Genomic DNA, 27938 nt, shown 5'->3' on the forward strand with positions numbered 1-27938 from the left:
ACAGTGTGCATATGTCATGAGGACACACATGCTCAAACACACACACACACGCAATGGACATGAAAAGGCCTGTGGGGTAGTCGCCACTGAAAGATGAAGGTGAGTGGGCTTTGACATCCACTTCCAAGGCACACATTGCATACACACACACACACACACACACACACACACACACACACACACGTATGTAGCTGATGATCAACCTCACTAAAATTCACCTTCGTCTATGTGTATGTTTGCATGCGCGCGTGTTCGCGTGTGTGTGCGGGTGTCTGCATGTCTGGTCCCAATTATATTTAGTTTTGCTGTGTTGTCTTGTGGACAGATTATTCTAAACGCATCACCTTGAAAAGACACACACACGATGTGATAAAATAATAAGCGCTCTTTTCCCCCCCCGGCACACAGATAGCTGGGAACTAACGAGGGGCATGTGGAGAGCTGACACACACACACACAGACACACATACACACACACAGATGCAGACATAGATAGAGAAAAAGAAGAAGCGTGGACGCTGAAAGATGATACACAGAAACAAAGAGGAAGAGGAAATAAGTGGGAGTAAAATGAGAAAAAGAAAGAGAGATAGAAATAGAGAAACGAAGGAGATAGAGAAATTAGTTAATGCAAATTTCCATCCATATATCCATGGAAGCTCAGACCCTCTCTGTGTGGTTATATGGTTCAACCCAAATCTTAATATCAATATTCTCACCGGATAAAACTAAAGTAGTCCAAACCTAAGAAATCTGTGCATTTCACATTTGGAAACTTTCAATTTTTTCCCTCGACCTTGGACCATCCTATCCACTTCATATTGGCGACCCCTTTGGCTGCATTCAGAGCAAATCTGGCGTAGTGGCAAAAACCACAGCCCTCCCAGCCCTCATTTTGAATGTGGGCAGTCAGTTTAGGCTGCAGAGGTGGTAACCGCAGGGGTTGCCAAAAAAAACAAAAACGCAGCGCTGCTGCGGTGAAAAGTTGAGACAGGTTCAAGTACATGAAAACTAGTGTTTATGCTCCTCCGACAGGTGCTACATTTTGTGCTTTTTCAAATCAAAGGAGAAAGACGACTTAAAAATCAAGATAATTCTAATGGAGCCGACATGACTTTAACAGTTTGTAGATACAGCTGTCATGAGGCTGCTCAGGTTGTCTGCGCGATGCTTCGGGAGGAGACAGCCCTGTCTGGTGCGCGCACACACACACACACACACACACACACACACACACACACACAAGAACATGTATACAGCATACATACACATAGCGATAGTCTGAGCCAGGCAAGGTAACAGTCTTGCTGTTAAGCATGTGTGTGCTTCTGAGAAAAGATCCACTATTCTGTTAACCTCATGCACTACTGATGGACAAACGTCTTTCTACTTCTGCCAAACTCTTAAATATCACTGCTAAGAATGGATATCAAAGTGATAGCATTTATCAAATGTACATCCAGTGTCGAATCCACGTATTGAATCTAATTAAGTTTATGTTTTCAACATTCGCATGTAACTAAAGGCTCAAATAACTGCAACTCAAAGGTGTCTCATCACCTTTTGTTGGCTGAGAAGGCAGAAACACAGAGAGGTTTTAGTGGCAGCGTAAAGTTGTAGCTCCAACTTGAAAATGAAACGAGCAACATGATATATTAAATGTATCTGACACAATCAAATAAGAGCTGTAGCCTACTGTACTTCATGAGCTAGCCAAATGTTTCACTTTAGCCGTTACAGAATTAGCATTAATTAACTGCAGCTGATCTAACCTGCCGCCATTTTATCCGGCAACCGTGGCCTAAAAGAAGATAATGAAATGAGACTTGGACATGTCTGAATTTAGCAAATCCAGGTGTTTTGTTGACTGGCTGGACACCAGATCCAAAATGGAACCAGCTTTGGAAACCCATCACAAGTGCCACTCTTGTTGCCTCTGGCACAGGTTTGGATTCATAGTTCAGTGTTGGATTTCCAATGTCGATAGCACCACCGCAACGCTGGATGGATGTGCCAAACAATATGTGCCTAAACCCCAAAGTAACTGTGTTTACATATTCTCGTGCACTTTGTTATCTATAGGGACAATGGGAGGGTTTGCCTTATCTACTGATCTGCTTTATTAGACTATTTCCAAGCAAAGATCAAAGCAATCCTGTTCACATTCTTGTTGTGTCAAAGGTTTGCAGCGGAGATGGCTTCACGTGATCACTAAAGGATATCTAGTGTTACTGAAAAGGACAAGATTACTGAGCTTTTGTTCAACTTACCATATATTTTTGTAATTTTCAACCGTCAGCACCAGTCGTGGCGTATCTATGGTGGCTATATGTGCAGACTTTGTTGCTACACTGTAACCCCTTAAGGCTGCACGAATCAACATTCTTATATAAACAATAGATGAACCCAACCACCCAACTCTGCAGTCCCCCTCAGCTCTATGGAGCCTTTTAGCATCTTGCAGTTCACAGCTTAACTGTTTTGGTTCAGATTCAGGTTCAAAACCAAACAGCAGACACAGTTAGCAACCAACTGGTGAACATAGTGGAGAGTTTAGCAGCTCATGAGCTCTTTTCTCAGGAGTTGGTAGAGAAAATGAGCTGGCCAGAAACACAACTCTAAATGAATGCTCATGTTACTCTGTGGCTGCTGGATATGTAAAAAGACAACTTAATAACACATTAACAACTTTATAACGTGATAATATGTGAATTTAATGTTAATTGTAAATTCAGAGTAGTGTCAGTCAGCCACAAAACTCTGGAAACATACCCTTTATATCACAATGTTAATAGGTAACCTGGACAACCACAGTGGACAACCACAATTGTAATGTTATACACAATTACAGTTTAGTGCACTTTAAGAATATGATACTTAACAACCATGTTTTAAAGGTTTGGGATCACCCAAATGATAAAAGAACATATTATCTCACTGATATCTGGAGTCTAGCCATGCCGATAGTTTTGGTTTTAGTTGTTCAGGTTTAGAGATACAGTATATGTCTCTGAGATTTCTGAACCCCCCCTCAATGCAACTGAGGTGAATGTAATTTTGTTTGCAGTGTCACAGACTTGAAACATGTTCCTGTTACTCTGGATAATCAACAGAACATACTGTCAGCAGTTTTCAGCAGGGACTGTTTTTCTGGTAAAATTGTGCACAGCTTCATGCTTCAAGATAACTTCTCAAAAACATCCCAAAGATGCAAGTAATGAAATTGTTTAACTGCATTAAAGTTAAATGCATCACAAAGCATTAGTGCACATTATATTTTCCAATGACGTAGTTTATACTGCATGATAAATCTGGTAGTTTGGGCGAGTGACACTTCTTTTCCTTCTGTTCACTTCTTCAAATCACGTGAAATTGCCCCAGCAGAGTGGCAGCGGCTAGAACAAAAAAACAACACAGGTCTTCTATATCGGACATTATAATCCAACCATAATGCACTTTGTCATTCCCCGATCCTACCAGAGCATTTTAGCTGAAGCCACAGAGGAACAAATTGACAAAGCTGAGGGGAATATGAAGTATGGCTGTGTGTCTGTGCGATGGGGAAAATTGGCAATTTTCAAGGCTCCGATTCTGGAGACAAAGCGACGCATGTGTGCAACGAATGTATTTATTTTTAATTAAATGCAGATGAGGATGGATAGGAGGAAATAAACTGTAAAATCCTTTCCAATAGACGTACAGTTGTGCTGCAGAGGCCGCGATAATGTCTTATTTTGCCTGAGCCCGATATGACAGCCTTCCCACTTTCATGAGGCCAACGCATACAAATGCTATTTCAAAAATAAAATAACATCTATTTGACACTATGCAAGGTAGTGAAGCAGGTTTTCAGGCAGCCTTTGTCTGTTTGTCTGAAAACAGACTGACAGCTTGGCAACTGACTGACTGACTGGCTGTGTTTTGTGCTGTCAGTGTAACATTTTCACTTTAACGTGGCTTTGACACTTGCTGTGAAACCAATTGGGACACATGAGAGTGAAAGTTGACTTTGACCCTGACAAAACATATTCCACCCAATAAGTGTTTGGCAAGAAAAAAACTGTACACACACGTTTGTAGCAAGTCAACCTCACTAATATTCGTCATATGTGTGTATGTTTTTATGCATCTAGTTTTGCTTGTGTAAGGCAATATAAACCATATTGATACTGACTGGAGAACATCATACTATGTCCTATTAACATTGTTACGAAGCAGTTTTACCTTTTTTTAACAAGCCCACGTAGCGCTGGTGATCAAGTTTGCTGAGTTGTAAGTAGCTCCTGCACACTCAGTGCTATGTCGGTCTCACATTATAGAAAGGGGGGGGGCTAGCTAGCCAGACTGTCTGAACTTACAGCAGCAGGTAGTCCTGTAACTTCAACATTTATTGCCCTTTTGGTCAATTATGGCACAGAGTAACATACAGATTCACAGATGTCACAGATGGGACTAAGCAACAGTCTCCCAGCCCTTTAAAAGATAAGCCAAATGACCAAGTGTTTTAATATATATGTTGAAACATTTGGTCGCTGAAGTACTAATAATCAAGAAATCCGTTCTTAATGTGACTCCAATGTAAGAGATGGGGGACAAAATCCACAGTCCTTGTTCTTAAAGGGGACCTATTATGCTCATTTCCAGCTCTATATATTCATTTTGTGATTCCACTAGAGTAGCTTTGCCTGATTCACAGTTCAAAAAAGTCCTGATTTATATTATACTGGCCCTTCATGCAGCCACTCAGTTCACCCTCTGTCTGAAACAAGCCGTTTGAGCTCCTGTCTCTTTAAGGCCCCCCCTCTCCCTAAAAGCCCGCTTTCTTCTGATTGGCCGGCCAAGTTCCGGAAGTCTTTGGAAGAATTTCCAAAGGCAAACTGTAAACCTAACGTTATTAAGCAACGTTGACATACACATTAACATCTCGTCTGTGTCTGGAGCAGAGATACCATATAACGACATCCGTGCCTCTCTGACATCAGATAGACATGGCGGTTGAAACTGAAATGGAACGTTCAGAGCAGTCTGAGGCCTGAGCTTTTGGCTCAGAGGGATTACTTTTACATACGTTTACCTCATTATTTTGCAACTTTGGCAATGTGATGAATATCCGACATTGTATATATTATATATACGACAGAAAATAAGGAAAAGCACAATAGGTCCTTAAGTTAATAAGTATAAAAATAAATAACCATAAGTTAATAAAGGCATCAGCAGCCTGAGTTAGCCAAATAAAGTGGGTATTTTCCAGAGTTAGTTTTCTTAGCATGACATTCCTTCTTTTCGTTTCCCAGACAGTATTTCCCTGCCGGGCGGTGAGGTGCTGGAATGTGCTAAAAAGACTATCTTTGCATAATACCCACTTCGTATTAGCTTCAGATAACCTTTTTTGCTTTTTTGCGCAGGATGCAGGATGTCTGCCATTTGCTAAATCAGGATCAGGTTGGGAAGGGATCTGCTCAGGGCTGGTATGAACAGGGGAATCGGTTACAGTGGCCAAAAACAGTTTCATTGTACATATGGGCAGGCGAGTGCTGTTTTAAGACACATTTGAAAAAGCATGAACCTATCCTTTAACTGCCTGTAGGCTTGTTGGAACTGAAGTGATACATAATACTATATCTTTATCTTAAGTGCCCACCCAGTCAGTTATTGCACAAATCACATTACTAGTACCAATCGGAACCAAAGATTTACGCCCCCTGGAGAACACTAATAAATAAAAACGATACATAAAATTTACATTTCACCACAGATATTATAGTAAACATTGGTTTGTCAGCAAAAGTAAATTTTAATTTGATTCCTCATTAACTTTTTTTTTTTCAATAATGAGGACCTCATTATTATTATTGATTTCCAAGGGTCTGAAGTGACATCTGAAAATAGATAGATATTCAGCTCTGACACAGTTTCTTGTGAGAGCTCCTCTGCCTACTCTGTATCTATGCCGGGGAGCCGTATCTTATTCCTGGCTTGCCTTGGGTGTCATAGCAAGTACAGCCTGGAAAATTTATCAATTTATATTCCATCCTGCTTGCAGTCAAAAGAAGAGTCGTTCAGAAGAAAAAGATCAATTTTCCAGTTTTAGATCTTGCCTTTCATCACTCTCTCTCTCTCTCTATCCCTCCCTCTCTGTCTGTCTCTCTTTCAGCTACTGTTCTCCCCCTCTCTTGCCATGGAATTGGGGAAAAGATAAGTGAAAAATTGAGGAAGAGAAGCTACAAAATGGAAAAAAGGGTACAGAGAAGAAAGACTCTGAATCAGGGAATTGCCTTGAGTGTGGATGAGAGAGAGGGAGGTGTAAACAATAGTGACAATATGTATGAGAAAATATGTTATAACAATACCAGCGTTAGATGTATTGCCACATACTGTCTCTTTATTAAAGTAATCATTTGCAAGTTTTTCATATTAATGTATGTCCTCTCTGCTGCTCTCCATCACTAATATTAAATGAATCTGAATCAGAATCAGAAATACTTTATTGATCCCCGGGGGGGAATTGTACAGTACCGGTGCTCCCATTCAAGATTAGAAAGTAGCATAAATTTAGAGCTAAAGTATGTACAAAATATATCTTATCTTAAATAAAGATCTCAAATAAAGATAAAAATATACACATTTTCAATATTTAAGTGAAAATAAAAGTAAAAAATATATATAATAACAATGTATATGCATGTGTGTGTGTATATATATATGTATTGCACTGTTGTGTATGACATATATGTATTGCACTGGCACATTTAAAGAATAAATAATGAGGTAGTATATGAACAGGTGAAGTAGGTCCAGGTTCCAGGTGAAACAATTGAACCTACAGCAAGCTCATGAAAACACAAGTTGGTGTGGTAAACACATACAGTACAGTTTGAAAATACTCAGCTGCACAGAAATTGCAGGAGATCAGGAGTTTGTCTAAGGATTAGAAGGTAGATGAAATTATGGAAGCTGCAGTCTATGCTATGTGTTTTTATGCTTACAGCAAAAATTAAAAAAAGAATGATTTACATGTTTGATATTGGTCAGTGTGGTATTCGTTCTTCCCTCATACAATTCGCAAATATAATGTGAAATAACTCTTTAAAGGGAAACTCGTACTGTTGTATGTCTTCTGTGGCTCTGGAGGAGCTTTTTCAAGTCTGAGAAAATTAAACTGATGATGTCATAAGCACTGGCTTAAAAGTCTTAAAATGTAACCGGGAGTCTGTGTCATACACTGGAGATTAAGTATGAAAGATGTACTAAGGCAGAAAGTGAGTGTTTGGAGGTTAAGGCGGTGGATGGGCATGTAGTGCCTCACGTAACCCTAACAATTGTTGTCAGCTTTTTTTCCCCAACAGTCAGGTTTACTTGCCATAACCACTATCTTTGCCAAACATTACCTTCGTTGCAATATGCGGAAAATGTTGGTGTAGTTGTCATTAAACGTAATGTTTTCACAGACTTCTTTCACAAATGTCCAACATCACTGCTGGGTTTCAACAGGTTCTGTATGCCACCAAATACTAAAGAGACAGCGCTCCTGTTTTTTTGTCAAACGTTGCACTGCATCATCATCCTTAAATCCCTTCCTTGCAGAAAAGCTTATTTGCACTTAGTTTCAGCAAAGGACAGGTCTTGTTGAAGATTTAACACGACTACAAGCTCATCTAAATGAATCCAATGTGACAAGCATTACGTTTGGGCAAAAATAGAAAAGTGCATTTCAGCATATAGATAGATAAAACCTGAGATACAATATTAAACTAAATACATAAAACGTATGCGAGTCTCACTCTGAAACATATAAATCATATATATCATATCATAAATCCGACAAATGTAGTAAAAAGCTATAATGTAACTGCCTTGGGAGGGGGGATTAAAATGAGCTACAGCTGTATTTCTGCACGTTACCTCAACACTTACCCTTCCCTTTGAAGTTAATGGATTTATTCTACATGTTCTCTATGAAGTGTAGTTGGAACTGAAGTGCAGAGAATAATCCTCGTCAGTGAGAGCTGTGAGACTGGCATACACACACACAACAATAATAATAAATCAAATTTGTAGTTGATGAGAACACATATTTTACAACATAGCACAGTGACATAAAGACAGTGAGGTCTGCATATGGAGACACAACACACACACACAGTGTAAGTGCACTACCGTGTATTATTTGCTGATACGAGTCCATTTTTCTGCTTTTCTATTATTTAAAGGGGGGCATTGAGGACCCTTATCTGAATTGAATTTTCATGAATATTGGACGAAGGAGATAAATGTCACTTCCTGTGGTACTATTTGGTGCTAGAGAACACACACTAATTGTACGTTAGATTCCTGTATACCAAGGGTATACCAGACCATGCAAATTTCATGTAAATTGGATGATTGTCACACAGGGCTTACCTCCTGTTGCCAGTAGGTGGCGCAATGACTGTGACTCAAAATTGGCTTTCAGATGTCTACATGCTTGATGTACTACTTGTAGGTTTGGCTTGGCCTGTTTAAGCTATCAGGAAGAGGTGGAGTTAGGTGACCTTTCAAATGACTGGAAAGATTTTTTTTTTGATTTTTTAAGTGGCCATGCTGTACACATTGCATTTACACCTGACAAGAGATCTGATCACAATGCAATCTTCCAGATGTGGTCTGGCCAATCTTATTGTATTGTTAATGCCAGGTGTAAATTAGGTCTAGAAGTCCCTTCCGCCTTTTTGTCTCCCGAGAGCAAAGACTTTACATATACCTGACTATTGTTTTAAGACAGACTTGAAAAACCTGTGAACCTATCCTACTAGCCTAGCATACTCCAAAGTGGACACGGACAATGGGTTTCTGCAGTGGGTGAGACATGGGAAGAAAATGTGATGGATGGTGGAGGTGGAAAGATGAATAGAAGAAGAGAGAAGTGGGAAACAAAGGACTTACCTATTGATAATGGATGAAGGGATAGTTTTAGCTAGTACTGTTGGTAGGTCTATAAATGGGCCTACAGTATATTGGCTCTATATCAAAAATCTGGTATTGGCTGGTATGATTTTGTCTGAGTGAAAGTTATCTGAACATAGACCTACTAGGAGACGTCAGAAATTGAATTTTGTGGAGCTAAACTTGGCTCGCTTTAATCAGAAAGGGACAATATAAAGGGATTAGCGACATTCATATTTATTTTTAGATACCGCCTTTAAACAACTAGGCCAGTTAAAGTGCTATGCCAAAGCTATGTATTCTATTTGGCAGCGGCTGCCTCTGCACAACATACAAAATGCTGATTCAGATTATCTTTAATGACAAATGAATTCCCACATTTCATGACACATTGTGTGACACAGTCAGCCATGACCCTGCAAAGGAGAAGCGGTTATAGTAAGTGGATGGATGGATGGATGGATGGATTGTGTGACAGGTAAAAAGCTGACACATAAAAAAACATTCATCTCATTCTCTCCTCCTCCTGTTTTGTCTTCCCTTCTGCTCTCCACTGATGTCTTCTCTGCTCTTATATTCTCTTTGGTCTACTTCAACTGCATTGAAATATTAACCAAGCCCCATTAAACTCTAGACTGCAGCAAACACATGCAGCTCTAAAATTCAGAGACAAGCACAGGGCAGCATTTACATCCCTGCAAAAGATGCATGATGGATAGCTCAGAGCCCAGAGCCCCTCCAGGGTGAGCCAGCAGATAGCAGTGTGAGTCAATGGCTCTGGCTCGTTGCCGATTGATCCAAATTGGTGGACCCAGGTCGGGTCAATCCATTTAGGCCCGGCCTGTGAAGGGCTGAGAGCAGCAGTGCTGGTCCCTGTGGGCCTCAGCCGTCGCACACGAAGACAAACACAAGAGCCCAGCTGGACGGAGCACATGGGTCAATAGCTGCGATCAATGCTCGGTCAAAGATGATCACAGCTAATGTTATGCTATGAATAGACTGTGGCAATATGATTTATCCCATAGCAGTAGCATTGTGGACAGAATATACATCGCAGAGTTGACATCGCAGAAGGAACTGCAACAGTAGAGCTTGCAGCACATCATCCACATTTTCAAGATGAATGTCTTGTCAATGTAAAGACAGAAACAAGGCCAGATAAACCTGCTTGGCGGCCCTGAGGCTAAAATGAGCCGCTGGGCCCCTACTGACCCCAATTCTTCAGTTCTCTTTGCAAGGTGTATGTACCCTGTCACCTCCAAATACCCATCAAGAACTGTGGGCACAAGAGAGTACAAATCGTAGCTTGTGCATTGTAGATTTTGCCCACCTCTGACACCAATCAGTGCTGATATTGGCAGAATATTAAAGATATACAAATCAATATTTCTATATCAACAATGGATCATGTGTACTGTGAAATGTGACGAACCAACAGAATGATCACCCAACTCTACAGTTTCCCTCAGCTCTACGACAACTTTAGCATCTTTCAGCATATTGTTTTGGTTGGGGTGTCGAAGTGTCCTTGAACCTGAACCCTAACTTGCCCCCGATGGAGACCAGCACCTTGCATGGCAGCTTACTTCTAAAATACAGCCAGAAATACAGTATGTCAAACATATTTCAGAAATAAAATGGCAATGAAATGCCATTTCCTCTTGACCTTGAGGTCTGTTATCATTGGTTTTCTTCAATGTCTAATGCCTCTTCATAGTCAAATCTCGGCCAGTGAGCAAGACTGAACTATTGTCAGCTATTCTTTGTGTGTTCTTTTGTACCCTGAGACAAACACAGACTGCTGATACAGGGAGTACTGATAAGCTGTGAGAGAGCACAACAGCTCCTGGACAAACTACATGAACTGTGGGTGGGAATTTGTGCATTCTTAGGTGTATACTTTTGAGTTAAGTCCAATATTGAACCCTTCTCTATGACTCATGATGATATGGACTATTCCATCTTATTGAAATCAGTTGCTTCCGAGCATTATGCCCCGTCTTCCTGATGTTTCAAATGAATCATGTAGACTCAGAAGTAGAAGCTGTTTCTATATGACTGCGTGGGTGGACTACCTCTGTAGTGGAACCCAAAGTCAATAACCCCCAGCAAGTATTATCGTTAGCTTCTGTGGTCTAGCCTCGCCTCCGACTGTCCTCGGTTCCCGGTTGCACCATAGGCTCCAATCTCCTTATCAGCCTGTGCACAGGGCTCAGATCAGAGTCTGGGCAGAGGATAAAGGAAAGACTGCTTCTCTACGGTACACGACATGGCTGCAGGGAGAGAGGGAGGAACGAGAAAGAGGAAACAACAGGGGAATGGCTGGTTCTCATGTGGCTACGCATAGCTTTCAGCAGCGGAACACATGCTTTTCTGTGTCAAGCTGTGTCTAAAGGTCACTTTGCATGTGTTTTATTTTTGTTTCAAGAGGAAGCAAAACCTACAATTTTTCCTGATGCCTCACAGCTCAACTCAGCTCGTCAGCAACATTAGTATGGGAACCATATACACAAGAGACTAGCTTAACTTTCAATTTCCAAGTGTTTTCACACAGCCAGTCTCTCAAAAAGAATATGTGCAAACACTTGGTTAAACCCCCAGAGGATGAGAGCAAAGTGCTCCACCAAAGTATGTCTGTAAACCTACTGAATTATTGATGATTAATCACATAGAAAGGAGCCAGGGTGGACACATCACAGCTGTCATATCCTAAATGTCAGCAACTCCGAAATGGCCTTGAAATGGGGAGAGTAGCAACGAAAAAAACTTCAAAATGAAAGAGGACTTTAGGAAAGTCTGGTTTGAAAAAATGGCAAGTGACAGCTCATGCTGAATGAATTGTCCAACAATGACACTGACAGATATCTGTGTGAACCTGCTTTCACACCAAACATGCAAGTGCGACATTGCACAGGGACATCTCCTGAGCAGCTGCATGAGTCATAACATTGCACTCTGGGCTGATCTTCCACAAGCTTTTTACAGCCAAAGTTCAGCTATATTGAAATTTAACCCCAAACCCCATCCTAGCAGCCCAGCATCCCTACGGATGAATGCAACTCAACCGCCAACGTTATTTGTCATATTGTCAAAACAATTCCTGTTCTCAGGCAATGACAATGATCATACAGAAATGTACCAAGGAAATCAAACATAAACAGTTACAATATAAGAAAATATATATAACGTATGTAAATACATAAGTTGGGCCAGCAATTAGCAAACAAGCCTCGACAACTTTACACTGCAAAAAGTGAAATCTAAGTAAGATGAAATATCTTAAATCAAAGGAGTATATGATTTATATATAGAATAATATATAATGATATTATATATCATATATATATATATAACACGGTTTGATCATCCCTGACAATTACAAACTGCTTTTGTCAAAGTTCAGATTTTCTCATTTCAACCATCTTATCATTTTCACATCTTCACATATTGAGAACAAATAATGGCCAAATAGAATTCACTGTTTTATTGTCAGTCTTATAGTCCTCAATAAAGAAGTGAAAAGAATTGTGAGATTCATTTCTCTCTCATTTCGAGTAGTAGCACATGTACATTTATCTTAGTCAGGATTACTTATATAATACAATACAATATATTTCTCTGTAAATTCCAGGGTATATAACCTTATTTCAGGACGATTGGATGCTAAATTTAAGCACATCTTCCTACATAGAGAAATAAATTCCTAACCATTTTCTTTGTATCTAGATAGATTTTTTTAATATTTGCCAAAACCACAATCTTTCCCCAACTTTAACCATACTGTAGTTACGTATATACAGGTACACAAAGATACTGTAATAAGAGAATTCTGATTTTTAAAAGTTTGTTTTAAAAGCATATGAATGTAACCCCTGGTTTTGCTGAATCGTCCAATATCGAAGTGCTTTTATGGCGAGAGGGTTTCATCCTATAGTAAGTTGTTTTGTAGGATCGTATTTCTTTACTTAATGCCTCCTCCTATGCTCTGACTTAAGCAAACTGCGTGCAAATGCGCAATTTATGCAGAGCTAGTATTAGCTAGTATTATTGATTTGAGTTTAAGCCTGATTAAACAGAATTGGTTGAGAGCTCTTTTGAGTGTTTTTTTCCCGGTGTGATCAACTTCACAACTTCACAAACAGAGGTAGCATGCATAAAAAAAATATCTCCTTTTGGCTTATTCAAACCCCAGTCTTCTACTTTAGGTTATTTTCCATTAGCAGAGTAGCTTCTGTTACTGTTGAACTGCTTTTACCATCATATTGTTAATAATTACTTTCAAGGCCCTCTCCTTTATGATAACTCTGAACAAAGAAGAGAAATTTGCTTCAGAGAAAATTATCCAGTTGCCATTATAGTTTTTTTTTTTCTTATGGAAAGCAGGGGACACATTTGGCGGTCAGAAAGAGACTGAAGAGGGACAAGCAAACTGCTATTTCACTGTCAATCACACGAAAGAATAGTGTAGTCTATCTGAAATTACAAAAATTGTTCTTCATCATAGGGATATCATCTGAACATAATGTGACCACATCTGAATATCTTGCCTTTCTCTTTGAAGCTCTTTGAACTGCCAATCACTGAAGTGATGACAGTAAATCTGCAGTATCATTCAGTCTATTACTCTTTTTCCCATTGTACTTTTTTTTGGAAACCTTTTCACTCCTGTCTGTTTATTCATCTTTTTCTTCTGACTTTGTTCTTTTGGGCTTTGTTCTTTTCCATCTCAGGTGACAGAAGGCATTTTCAAAACTGCTGTCAATTTGTTTTTGCCGGTGTCCAAGGAGTTGTTGCTTTGTAGCATTTATGCATCAGTTTCGTTACATTTCACACCGCAATTGTAGTTTACTGTGTTAACAAAGGTTGTTTTGGAATAGTCACTGCTCGAGAAATGAACTCTCCATTGAAATTTAATTAGAAACTTAATCCATAATCACAGGGTGTTTATGCCACAGTGCACAGTGGTTTGGAGACACATCACGATAGGGTCTCGGCCTCATTTCTGAATTTTCAACAAAAACTTACAAACAGAGAAAATGCTCCAGGGTGGGAGCTCTGAACCCGCTACTATAGGTTTAAAACCTCCAAAGAACACAGCACTTTGAAAATGTGATGACTGCATAGAGAGGGTGAGGGGTCTTGTCTTGGCCCACTTATTTATACAGTATGTTTCCTCTTTGTTCTGAGATGGAATTAATGAAGCTATTAAAACAACAATCTCTGGGACTGTGAGGTTATATGAGAAATCTCTATAAAACAGACATTGCTAATCATCCTATTCTTGCTGATCTTGTAACTTAGCAATTTCCCCAAAACTTCAAAGGCTGATAAAGATTTGAAGTATTTGCATGAGGGCACTAAAAGAGCCAGGCGGAGGCAGATGCCCTAAGCCATTTCGTTCAGTCCTTATCTTCACTTCTGACCCCTTCACTCTGTATATAAATTAAATATTTAAGCTCTCCCTTCCTCCAGACAGATTCTATCGCCTGTGATTGATGTATCTCTCTGCTTACAGCTAATTTTTTTGTGGTTCTGTCAGTGCTGTGCTCACTTGAAGTGAATACTGTGATATTTCACTTTTCAACTTTACAATCCCTCCTGGCAGGGGATTGAATCCCACTGGAACTTTGCTTATTTCCTTCTTCTTCCATGCGCTGTGTCCTTCCAGACTTAATGTCTCAATAAAGGGCAGGAGTGCCCATACGTGAGTGTTGTGCTACAATAAACAAGGAGATTGTAATATCTTCATCTTTCTACGGCTGATTGTGATGTGGGGCTCATATAAAGAATGCTACTATTCAAGAATCACGGTGGATTATTGAACTGTGGCGGCTCGCTTTTTATTATATACTCAAATACATCATAAAAATATTTGTAAGTATAGTGTAAGTAATTATGTAGCGTTCCAAGAGCTGAATAGGCATGACCAGTCCTGCCATGAGAGTCTTTGGTGTCATTTAAGAACCTTTGTCACTCTTTCAGGCCCTGTCAAATTAAAACAGTCCACTGGACCTTTTTATGGAGTAGAAAACACTTCCCTGTTAATCACAAACAATTCTTCAGTTCTGACATCAGGCAGGAAGTCCTCAAGAGCACTCAGCAGTCCTCAGCAGGGGGTGCCATGCTGACTAGTGGCCGAGGACATAATTGAGGACACCAGCTCAGACGGCGCTTGACTTGATGTCCTCTGCGCTTGACAGCACTTCTCCAGGTGAGGCCCTGCTGCTTAGAGAATTGCTGAGGTACAGATGTTATGGGAGTGTTATGTGTTTTCAGAGTGCAAGTCTTTAAAAATAGCATCTGGACGGGGCTCAGATTTGGATAAGCCGTTAATGGACCAAGAAATGTCTTACACTGGAGTCCACTGGATTGTTTTCTTTTGTTCTGATATCTTAGGTACCTTATGGCCTTATGACTGAGCTGATGATGGCACTTTCAGTCCCACAAATGAAACTGTTGGTCCATGCACTCCGGTACACAAAAGCGCTTTCTGATCTGATGCCGCCTTTGCCAGGACGACATCCTTTGTCTGTGCCTCCCAAAACTGTTACCAATGACTTGAAAAAAGTAATAATAATTTACGATGTGACATCACTATGGTCAAGGTTTGGTTAGGTTTAGGCACAAAACCAACTTGGTTAGGGTTACGTAAAGATCATAGTGTGCGTTAAAATAAATACTTAGCGAAGGTTAGGGACCAATCATGGTCATGCTTTAAAAAAACAATGTTGAGTGAAACGTGTTAGCCCATGTTAGCATCAGTGCTAAAAGCTACTGATTGGGTGTGGACATTGATAATTCAGTGTAGATTCATGTAAGATTTGTTTAAAATAATATAAAATAATAAATGTCTGATCTCTGCCTTTATTTCTTTCTTTTTATTGTATTTGTCTTTATGATATCTGGCAAAGATCGAACAGATGTGTAATGGAAACGGAGCTTTCTGATCTTAAATCACTTTTAGCATGTCGTACTTGAACCCCGCCCCCCCCGAACACAAACACAAGTTACAAGTTATACGTTATATTAACGAACATCACCCCTGTCCCCCCTGCGTTACATTAACGCACCCACCCCCTACTAGAGACTATCTGGACACTTTACTTTACTTTGGTCACTGCACTGTTTGTTATTGTTATTTATCTTATCTTATTTTTATTCTTATTTTACCTTTTATATTCTACATATTTGTTGTCAAAACAATAGCACCTTCAGACCACGGCAAATTCCTTGTTATGTATGTTACTTGGCAATAAACAGTTTCTGATTCTGATTCTGAACCTTCATTTCGACCACACACTGAGCACTCAACAATTAGAAAACAGGTTTGTGCAAACACTTGCCCAGGTGACAGCCCTGTAGAGACGACTGTTAAAGAAAATTGCTGAAGGAGAGCGTGCTGAGCCTCCAGTCTCAAAGTTTATTTACGACTTGAAGTGTGTCAAGGGTCCTTGGGAGCCCTCTCCTGCAAAGGGTCTTGAGCAGATCTTTAATGGAGTTCTCAACGAAGCAATGGGGAGAGACAAAGAGAGGGTGACATTGTCTCCGTCTGAAGACTCACCTCTCTCTAATTGCCTCAAGTCCTATTGATTACCAATGGCCCCTTTTCACACCCTTTCCTTGTGATCCCTTCACACTGCGTGTAATCCCCTCACAGAGCTTACAGACCCACTCGTTTTCTGTTTTCTGGTGTGATTAGCAGTATTGATCAAAGCGCGCACACGTGTTTGTTTGTACGTGTGTAGGAGCACCTAATGAACGTGATCACTCATATTTTGGACGCTGAAAAAAAAGGATGTAAACACACGGCTGCATGCTGATATTTAGTTAAAGGGAACAAAGCATTTGATGATCAACACTGGCTGTGTGTAACACACACAGCCTAAATCCACCGCCTTACACAAAAGAATGCACACCTGCTCTTGCAACAACAGCAATAACACACACAAACACCTACACACAGATTCCAGCAAGATGCCCCCCGAACCTGAGCTTCCATCACTCTCCTCCTGCATTACCAGACATCCTACTGTCACAACACACACTGTCACTGCTTGACGCTCTCTTCCCCCGTTCTCTCTGTCCCTAAGGGAAATTAAGATGCCTCCGTTCCCATGCAATTAAATGCTCATGTGTGTGCATTAAGATGAGATGGCAGACATTTGGAGAGGGGACTGGAGCGGAGAGTGAGAAAAGTGACATCTACAAGTACATCTAATCTCCCTGTATCTCGTCATCGACTGGAACGACCCTGGATGGACCCCGGCGACAACTCCTCCCATTTAGACAAGCCACCACAGTTGGCAATCCAGTCGTGTCTCAGCTTAAGTCACCGACTGCACTTCTTGGCTCCTCCTTCAGGTAATCTGCTGCCTGCATTTTGAAATTCACTGGAGTTATTCTGTCCTCGCAGATGCGTCACACTGCATAGAAAGCTAACACGAGACTCAGTAGGCTGTACTTTACTGAAGTTTAGGTTGTGAAACCGAAAGCACAAACCCAAGAATACATAACAAGTTACACAGTTACATTGAAATATGCGTTTCAATATTCTTCTTACACAGGTTTCCGATTGAGGTAAGTGACAGTTAGCCTACGTAATTTACACAGACCAACTACCATACACAGTGTTAATAATGTTTTAACTAAGAAAGCAGCCAATGCTAGCGAGATGCTTAACGGATTAGCTCAACCGCTAGTTAGCTCGTCTTATTAACTTGCAACAACAGACCCTTTTAGACTTAGACTTTTTATTAATCCCACAGCGTGGAAATTTACACGTCACAGCAGCAAAGACAGAAAGGTGCAGAAACACACAGCAGACAGCACTGTGTCAATAAGAATTAGAAGTATAATAAATACAGATATAAAAAATATGGGGGACAAAATAAATATATACATGGAAAAATATAAAGTATGTACAAATTGTGCAGATTTATGTGCAGTTAAACAGTCTTATAGCCGTAGGAATGAACGACCTGCGGTAGCGCTCCTTCTTACACCGTGGGTATAACAGTCTGCTGCTAAAGAAGCTGCTCAGGGCCCCCACAGTCTCGTGCAGGGGGTGAGAGGTGTTGTCCATGATGGATGTCAGCTTGGCTAACATCCTCCTCTCCCCCACCTCCTCAATGGAGTCCAGCGAGCAGTCCAGAACAGAGCCGGCTCGCCTAATCAGTCTATTGAGCCTCCTCCTATCCCTGTCCGTGCTGCCCCCCCCCCCCCCCCAGCAGACCACAGCATAGAAGATAGCCGAAGCTACCACAGCGTCATAAAAAGTCCGGAGCAGTTTCCTGCACACACCGGAGGACCTCAGCCTCCTCAGCAGGTGGAGGCGGTTTTGACCCTTCTTGTACAGGGCCTGAGTGTGGTCAGACCAGTCCAGTTTATTGGTCAGGAGAACACCCAGGAATTTGTAGTTCTCCACCACCTCAATGTCCAAACCCTGGATGTTCACCGGTGCGATACTGGATGACTTCCTCCTGAAGTCGATCATCATCTCCTTCGTCTTGCTGGCGTTGATGTGAAGCTGGTTGAGCTCACACCAGTTGACAAAGTCGCTGATGACCTCCTTGTATTCCAGGTCGTTCCCCTCAGACACACATCCAACGATGGCAGTGTCGTCAGAGAACTTCTGGATGTGACAGCTGACAGTGTTGTGTCTGAGGTCCGAGGTGTAGAGGGTGAAGAGGAATGGAGAGAGAACCGTACCCTTGGGGGCCCCCGTGCTGCAGACCACCACATCAGACACACAGTCCCGGAGCCTCACATACTGTGGTCTGTTGGTGAGGTAGTCAATTGTCCATGAAGCCAGGTGACGGTCCACTCCCGCTCCCTCCAACTTCACCCTCAGCAGTGCTGGCTGGATGGTGTTGAAGGCACTGAAGAAGTCAAAGAACATGATCCTCACAGTGCTTCCAGTGTTGTCCAGGTGGGAAAGGGATCTATGTAGTAGGTAGATGACGGCGTCATCTACCTACTACATAGAAGGTAGTCATCTACCCCGATTTCAGGACGGTAAGCAAACTGGAGGGGGTCCAGCGTTGTGCTCACCAGGGGTCGCAGGTGTCTGAGGATGATCGTCTCCATGGTCTTCATAAGGTGAGAGGTCAGGGCGACAGGCCTGTAGTGGTTGAGTTCCCTGGGGTGCGCCGCTTTTGGTACCGGGACCACGCAGGAAGTCTTCCACAGGGCCGGGACTTTCTCCAGACTGAGGCTCATGTTGAACATGTGCATGACCACCCCACAGAGCTGGTCTGCACAATCCTTGAGCAGTCTGGGGCTGATTCCGTCCGGCCCAGAGGCCTTTCTCACCTTGATGGATCTCAGCTGCCTTCTCACCTGGTCTGCTGTTAAGGAGAGGAGGGTGGGGGGTGACGGGGTGCGGTGGGGTGGGGGGAGTTGTAGACTGGTGACAGTCTGGTGTTAATAAGGAAGGGAAGAGCAGGGGGGTGGAGTGGAGGGCAGCTTGAGGAGGTGTGAAGAGGGGGCAGGATAGGTGGGGGAGGGAGACTGGGCAGAGTCGAATCTGTTGAAAAACAGGTTCAGTTGGTTAGCCCAGTCCCTGTCTCCACTGTCCTGGTGACTCCCCTCACCTTTTCCATGTCCAGAGATCTTCTTAAGTCCTCTCCAGACATCCCTGGTGTTATTCTGCCCCAGATGTTCCTCCAGTTTCCTCCTGTAGCTCTCCTTGCCCTTCCTTATTTGTTCCCGGAGCTGCTTCTGGATGCTCCGCAGCTGCTTTGTCCCCCGACCTAAAGGCCCTCTTCTTCTCATTCAGCAGGGCCTTAATGTCAGGGGTCACCCAGGGTTTGTTGTTGGGAAAGCACTGTACCTTCTTGGAAGGCACCGTATTCTCCACACAGAAGTTGATATAGTCCGTAATGCAGTGGGTCAAACTGTCAATGTCCTCCCCATGAGGGCAGCAGAGTGCTTCCCAGTCTGTTGTTTCAAAGCAGTCCCTGAGCCTTGCACTGGCCTCCTCAGACCACACCATCACTGACCTCTCCACAGGTGGGTGTTTATTCACTAGGGGGGTGTAGTCCGGACGGAGGTGAATGAGGTTGTGATCAGATCGGCCAAGCGGGGGGAGGGGGAGTGAGGTGTATGCATCCTTGGTGTTTGCATACAGTAGGTCCAGAGTTTTATTGTCCCTGGTGTGGCATTTCACATATTGGGTGAAGGTGGGGAGAGTGGCAGACAGGGAAGCGTGATTGAAGTCACCGGAGATGAGGGGGAGGGCTTGGGGGTGCCGAGTCTGTAGCTGAGAGACGACAGTGTGGATGAGCTCGCAGGCTGCAGCAGCATCGGCCGATGGAGGGATGTACATAGTTATAGCAATAACTGCGAGAACTCCCTCGGGAGGTAGTATGGCCGAATACCAACAGCTAGCAGCTCAATGTCTCTGGTGTAGCGCTGCTCCTTGACGCTGATGTGTCCCGGGTTGCACCATCTCTCGTTTACAAACATAGCAACACCCCCGCCCTTCTTCTTAACGCTCTCCGCAGCTTTCCTGTCGGCCCGAACAAGATGAAAGCCATCCAGGGTTGCGTTTGAGTCCAGGGAAAGTTCATTCATCCACGTCTCGGTGAAGCACATGAGACTGCACTCACGATACTCCCTCTGAAGCCGGGTTAGCGTCGTTAGCTCGTCCATCTTGTTGGGGAGTGATCTTACGTTCCCCATGATGACAGACGGTATACATGGTTTATACCGTCTTTTCCGCTCCCGATGCTTTATTCCAGCTCTGCAGCCTCTCCTCCTTCTCTTTATCTCCGCGGGGATGTCCAGTCTGTCCGCGCTGAGAAGCGGTGTGCGGCTCAGGGCTAACAGCTGATCCCGAGTGTAAACAATGGATCCGTGAATGAATGTTTCCCGAGGCAGAGTCCAAAAGTCCGAAAAACAGCAACAGGCAAACTACTAATGTCACCAGATGAACATCCATAGTTGCGTACTTGCTCTGAGGGGTCGGTGCATATGAAAATAAATTTAAAAAGTACCCAAAAAACACACTTAAGAGTCAAAAAACAGATCGAAAGTTACGGAGCTGCTGTAACAGGCTGCCACCAGCGCGGCGCCATTTTACTGTTTAACAGTGTTTTTTTGAAGCACATAAACTAAAAAACAAAGGTAAGTAACCATATTCACAGACAAATCTACTCCAAGGATCAAACCAAAAAATGACACGCTGGTGTCAGAACAGGATTGAATAACTGGAACGTGGGCCGGGAGTGGTGCATGTGGTGTGTTGTAGTATGTGGAATACTGAAAGAGTGCCAAAATACCAAAAGATTGGGAAAAGTGCACGTCAAGATCAGTAACATGAAGCAGCACCACAAGCGCTGTCACAAAAATAAAAGCCATAATATATTCCAACCAAAGAAAGGACGCATTTTAAGCATTAAGCAAATGAGGTGTGATGGTTTCGCTTCTTTATGAAGTGATTCCATGGAAAATTGGTGCATTCTGTATGTTGTCCATTCATTCTCAGTGTCCCTGGGTCAGAGCCATGGGTGTAGGTGGATATACTGTGTGCATTCCTGTCACAGTATATTTGTCAGCTCAGTATTCCTATTTTTTATTAGCTCACTGAGGATATGGATTTTCGTCGAATGCTAGTGTTCAGTGGCAATACAGGAGGTAGTGTGTCCAATGTAGCAAAGCTGAAAGTAACAGGTGGGCTACATTGAACATCGACAGACTGCATGTAAGCAGCGGCGTGTGGTCCATTAAGGGCATTGGGGTGCCGTCCCTCCTGCAATTCCAATTGTGAAATACATATTTTTATGAATTGTTTTGCTGTGTGTGTGTGTACATTTAAGTTGTTACTCTCACATAAATCATACATTATAACAGAAACGTGCAATGTCTAATAAACAAGTGCTGCCTACAGTCTTTGTCTGTGTGTGCACTTATCTCCGCCCGACGACGGTATGTGTGTAATATGTTTGGCTTTCCCTGGTGGCCCCTGATTGGTTGACACGGCACTAGAAAATAACTGGATCTGGGGCGGAAAATTGTTTGCCCAAGAAATGTTGCCCAATTGGACGATTTTCCGCCCATTTAGGTGGCTGTAGGATGGTTTCATGTCGGTAAAAATTAGCTTGGGTGGGTTGACAAAACTTTAGCCTGATTTGTCATGGTGCAGATGTTTTTCTTATTTTTTCAATACTAATAATTACGTTTTTGAACCAACCTGGCAACACTGCCCAAGTAGCAAGAAGAAGTACTGAAACGGAGCGGAAGAGAGTGACAGACGGACAGAACAAGTCACATAGTTTGGTTTCTCTACGGCGGCCTGCTCGCGCATCAAACAAAGCTTTTGCTAGCCTGCTTGCTTTTCGTGGTTGTAAATTGGCTGTGTGTCAAACTCCGACACAGACAACCGAGGACAGAAGCAGCGCGCCCGTTAATGACACCAAAAGGCGGTACAGACTCTCAGCATAGTATTTTTACATGACAATGTGGCGGATAGCATGCTAAGATTTAGTAGCCCCACCTAGTGGAAAAGCCATGTCACTGCATGTAAGTGATGTTATTAAGCAAATGCCGGCAGGGTGATCAAGACCCCAAAGTGGAAGCTCTGTTTGATACAAAGAAGCCAATATACAGTGTGGCTACTCAAAATCTAGACACTTTATGACCCATTTCTGTGTAAAAGGACTGCGCACACCTCACGTAAAAAATAAAAATAGAAGACTGACCCATTTTTATGCTTGTAGAGCGGACCTCCGCATTGCATACGCACCACTTATGCGCTGCTCTCACGCCTTCTGTAGCCAGAGTGATTATAGTTGAAATGTAGTGTTGCAGCATCCGCTCCGCATATGTTACATGTTACAATGTAGCCCGCCAGTAAGGGTGTGGACGTCTGGGTGTGAAGCACGTACGGCTTTCACACAGCAGACTTGACTTTGCATCCTGGCGCAATCCAGCACGAAATGTTCACTTTTGTTTTTAACCACAACCAGTCTTCCCCTCATCTCATGTGTTTAAAGGGGCACTCCACTAATTGTACACGAGGTTCAGTTTACTTCTCATGAGGAGTACTATACACGTCTTCTGTGGCTCAGGAGGAGCTTTGTAAAGCCTGAGAAAATAACTAATTTGAGACTACAAACTTGGGGAACATCTTGAGTTTGAAACATGTGGGTGTTTATTAGGCAGTGGGAGCTTTCCAGTTGCAGTATAAGCATTGTAGGATCCAGGCTTTTTGGGCATGACTTCCTCTAGGGGTTAAAAGTCAGGATATCTAGGCCTCTGCTGCTTCAGTTTTGAACATTTTTGAATCTATCTCTGGCAAGTATGCCACTTAAGTACCCTAACCTTTACTATAACTTAACCACAGTTTACCTGCTCTACCCACAAGCGTCCCCTAATCTTAATCACACTATAGTTGCCATTCACAGATATTGTAGGAAAAAAATAAGATGATGCCTCCATGTTTTATCTAATTTTAACCAGCAGTTTGTCTTTAGTTTCAGTGGATAATTTTTCCCAAATCACACATCTTTAACTAGATGTCTTGTAATTCCTACTCAGCCTTCCAGTGTAAATATTAATTTAGGCCTCCAGCTCACTCTTTCAACAACACACTAGAGCAAAGCTTTTTAATTTCATCTAAAATTGTCAGTTTTAGAGGAGAAACACTCTAGTACATTTCAGCGAGCTCGTGGGGAACAATATTCGGCTCATTAATGAATACATCCGCCTACCTTTTTCTTGTTGGTCGGGCAGATGTAGAAGCTGGTCACCACAATGGTTGTCCCGGGCACCAGGTTGAGTTTGGTGTAGGTCGTGCCATAGTCGGTGGACCTGAAAGCAGGCAGACAAAACAAAAACTAGTAGCAATTAGGAAGGAAACTTTTAGGAACATTTTTATGCTAATCTTTCTTTTGCAGTGGTTTCACGAATCGTACAGTATCAATAGCGAAAGGCCTTACGGTAATGATTTGGAGAATAGGACGTCTAAAAATGCCTGCTGCACATATAACATGTTGTTCATTAGATCTTATAACTTTTCTTGGTTCTATTTCACCAACCTCTTCTCATCATGCATACTAGCACAACAGCAGCTCTATGAACCTTTTGCGTTGACAAAAGGAGATCAAATCAGCAAAATGCCCGGGAAAGGGCAACCTGCTTATTCTCTCAATGGCCCTGAAGGCATTATATCAGCTCTCTGTTCATCATATTACCACTTTGTGGGACAAGGTCTGAGCTCAGTGACAAATCAGAAATGGCTAGACAACCTGTCAGTGCCACGACAATGCAAAAACAGCCTCTGGCTAGCAATGAAGTACTGGCCAATCCCCAAATCTGGCAGCTTTAAGAGCAGGTACAGACTGTCTGAGATTGATCGCTGGCTACTGGATTGTTTCTCCAGTCCAGCTCAGTCACACCCATCCAGCAGAGTGAAGGTGACTGTAACAGGTTTTTAACAACACGGCATAGGTCGCAGATTGGCAAGACTGAAGAGAGGTAACCGCTTATATTGAATTAATGTCTCAAATTCAAAGTCAGGAACAGAGGAAAGACAAGGAAACATCCAGGAAACGTTCTCCTCAACCACATAATGCATGCGGGAGACATTAAAGTGGCAATACTGATTAAGATGGATTAAGAAACTGAATTTAAGTGAGGCGTAAATAGAGGTTAAAGAATGCAAATGTAAACTCGACTGTATTTGCATTTGCTTTTTTTTGTGCCAGCTTTCTTTTTTTTGTGACAGCTTTCTGGGAATACATTTGAAAGAAATCCAAAGCACACAGGAAAGGAGATGCTGCAGCATTTAGCCAAGGATTGAGGGTTCAACAGGAGGGAGCCTGGAAGAAGAGGTCTTGATGAAAGAGAATGATGAGCTAGCACGTCAGCCTGGTTAAGGATGAGAGGATTTACTCCTTCGCGCAGTGGGACATCAACCACTGGCAGACACACACACAATGAGACACATACACACCCGAAGCCCTGCCAAGCCATTCAGCAATCAGCTCTCCCAGGGTGCTCTGATACAGCTGGAGAAAATGGAGTGGCCTAGCAGGGGTGAGCTATTTCTCCGCGGTGAGCTGGCGCATGTTTTCATCTTCCTCGCCGGCCTGTGTGCGGTGTTTAACCTGGGATCACTTGGAGGACATGGACAGATCTAGTGCTGATGGCTGTGTTAGCGGCCAGAGCTCAGTGCTTATCTCAAAAAGCCACTTCTGAAGGAATAAGGGCCTGCTAGGTCTGGTGTGTAGAGGTCCACTGAGAGGCTGGAGTGCAAAAAACACACTGGGCAGTCAGATGTCTGTCCTAATGAGTATGTCCATATGATGACAATATGCTGACATCATGGGGCCAAACCAAGTGGAGTTTCTTTTCTGTAGGAAGGTTTTCTTTTGTTTTGTTTGAGGCATTTTGAATAATGAGTTAGGATTACTAACCTTTTATGGAGCCACTTAGTCATGCAAATGAGGTGGTCCCTGAATGTTATTTGATTCCAACCACTCTAAACATAAGACAGGTATTACACAGGACCATAGCCATGATTCAGCCTTACATTACTATTGGCCATTTTAAGCGTAACATAGATTTTTAGGTTGATTTCATACATTCCAAAAAAATGTATTAAATTCAATTTATAGAGACTTGAAACTGCGTGTGGGGAAACTCAAACATTTGAAACATGGGAGCCGGCTGCAAAAAAGTAAACTTATTTGACGCAAGAACCAAATTTATGTTCCAATGTCCATGTTTGCGTTTCATTGTTTATCTTTGGGGATTAAGAGTGTGCGACATCTGGCAAGGAACTACATATGGTAACTTCCGCGGACATCCAAAATGGCGTTGCTATGCGGCCCAGTGAGATAGGTAACCACATGACTTCTCTCAGCCAATCAGCGAAGATTAGGCTACGTTACAGATAGTGACATCATGCCATTGGACCAATCAGCAGCTGCCCAGAGCATTTCTAACTTCCCTGTTTTCCCGGAACACGTGCAGTATGGCTGTGTTCCCCGACCTGCTCCCAGACCGACAGTCATAACATCGGAACTAACAATGGTAAGTTGATGAAACTCATACATTATACATTTGAATAGCTGTGCTAAATGTTTAGATAGGTTTGTGTAGGATTGGCGTGAATAATGGTGTGACCATATTTGATCATACGCCTGGTTCAGGTAAAACTAGTGCAAGTGACGGAGTGTCCATTTTTAGACATACGCCCGATGTGAGTATTTTTTACAAATCACGCATTATAACATAGGACAATAGTACTCAATAGTGTATTGGATGTTGCCACAGGTTTGTGTAACGTTATACAGTGATGCATTGAGAAATTTAACCCATTTATAGAAATCTGTGTGATTTTGGTCAGTTTTATGACCTTGTAACAGTTTTTTATTATACTTCAATGGCATACATTGGTGTTTATCTTTACTGTGAGCCTTATTACTGCTAAAATTGATTTAGTAATTCAATAGTTGTGATTTATTTAGTTTTTCTGATTGAATTATAAGAAAAAATAAGTGGTACCTCCATTACTTACAATGCTATTTTTCACTTCTTATTATATATTTACAATTTATATGTCAATATTCTTTGTTTTAAGTAGATCTACACTTCACTGTTATTGTTTTCCTTCACAAATAACTCAAAGTGGGCTCGATATTGACTCAAAAACTCTCTTTTCTTTAGCTCAGGTTTTCTACTCGGGTCTTCTATGGAAAGAGGGAGACTGCCAGCTGAACCCGCCATCAGTGATGATGAGCGCTCCGAGGAGGAAGACGATGTGGCAGACCCGGACTTCGTCCCACCCACCCACAACCTGGACACTCCAGGCCTGAGTGACATGGGCCCCTTTACCAAGAGGAGGAAGTGCGTGTGGCCTGTAGTGGAGGTGCTCGAGGAGGAGGATGACGAACAGCCAGCACCATAAGCCAAGAGGCCCACCAACAACAGCAAGCCAGCAGCCAGGAAAACCACCTGGAAGAAGGTTGACCTGGACAACCCAGCCCTGCCTGAGTACCAGCACTCTCCCCCTGACTTCATGGAGAGTCCATTCCAGCACTTCAGCAGGTACTTCACCCTTCAAGTGATAGAGCACATAACATACCAGACCAATCTATATGCATCTCAGAAGGACATCAACACCACCTTCACCACCAGTGTAGATGAGATGATGAACTTTATGGCAATCTTGATATACATGGGGATTGTTGAGCTGCCCTCCGTTGATGACCATGGTCCCATAAGTTACAAAACCTCATGTCATCTAAGAGGTTCAGTCTGATGAAGACGCTTGTCCACTTCAATGATAACACACAGATCCCTGGCACCATCGACCGATTCTTCAAGATCCGGCCACTGTTCAGCCTCCTGAATACTGCATTCAAGAGTGAGCCACAGACTCCCAAGCAGTCTTTGGATGAGGTCATGGTTGCCTACAAAGGCAAAACAGCTGGTACCCTGAGGCAGTACATCAAGAACAAGCCGGACAAATGGGGATTCAAGTTGTTTGCCAGGGCTTCTGAGGATGGCTTCATTCATGATATGGTGCTATACCAGGGGAAGACTACGCTGGAGGCCCACGGTGTCCCCCTGATGCCTGAACAACAAGCCATGGATGCCACCAGCCAGATAGTCTCCGTCCTGTTCAGCACCATTTCCTCCTCCAACACCACAGCCATCTTTGCGGATAACTTCTTCACCAGCCTGGAGTTGGTGCGGTACCTCAAGGACAAGAACTGCAGGTACACAGGGACAGCCAGGGACAACAGAGTAGGCCAGCCTCCGCTCAAGTCCATCAAGGAGATGGGGAAGAAGACTGTCCCTCGTGGTACATTAGAGTACGTAATCAGTGATGATGGGATCCTGGCCCTCAGGTGGAAGGACAACAAGGTTGTCACTCTGCTGTCAACAGACATGGGGGTGGAGCCCATGTCCTCAGTCCACCGGTACTGCAGTGACACCAAGAGGAGCAAGTGAGCTGCCCTGCTGTCATCAAAAGCTACAATGCAAACATGGGGGGCATTGAC

At 42.7% G+C, this 27938-nt stretch overlaps 1 protein-coding gene across 1 annotated transcript in view; it reads right to left on the reverse strand.

The window, feature by feature from the left end:
* sorcs2 (sortilin-related VPS10 domain containing receptor 2) overlaps positions 1–27938 on the reverse strand; it is a 343474-nt gene that overhangs the window by 168433 nt on the left and 147103 nt on the right. The window contains exon 3 of the mRNA XM_070929476.1: positions 23637–23736. Within this exon, the coding sequence (XP_070785577.1) occupies positions 23637–23736 (100 nt within the window). The remainder of the gene's footprint in view (positions 1–23636; positions 23737–27938) is intronic.

Source organism: Enoplosus armatus, chromosome 23 (assembly GCF_043641665.1).
Source record: "Enoplosus armatus isolate fEnoArm2 chromosome 23, fEnoArm2.hap1, whole genome shotgun sequence".
NCBI lineage: Eukaryota > Metazoa > Chordata > Actinopteri > Centrarchiformes > Enoplosidae > Enoplosus > Enoplosus armatus.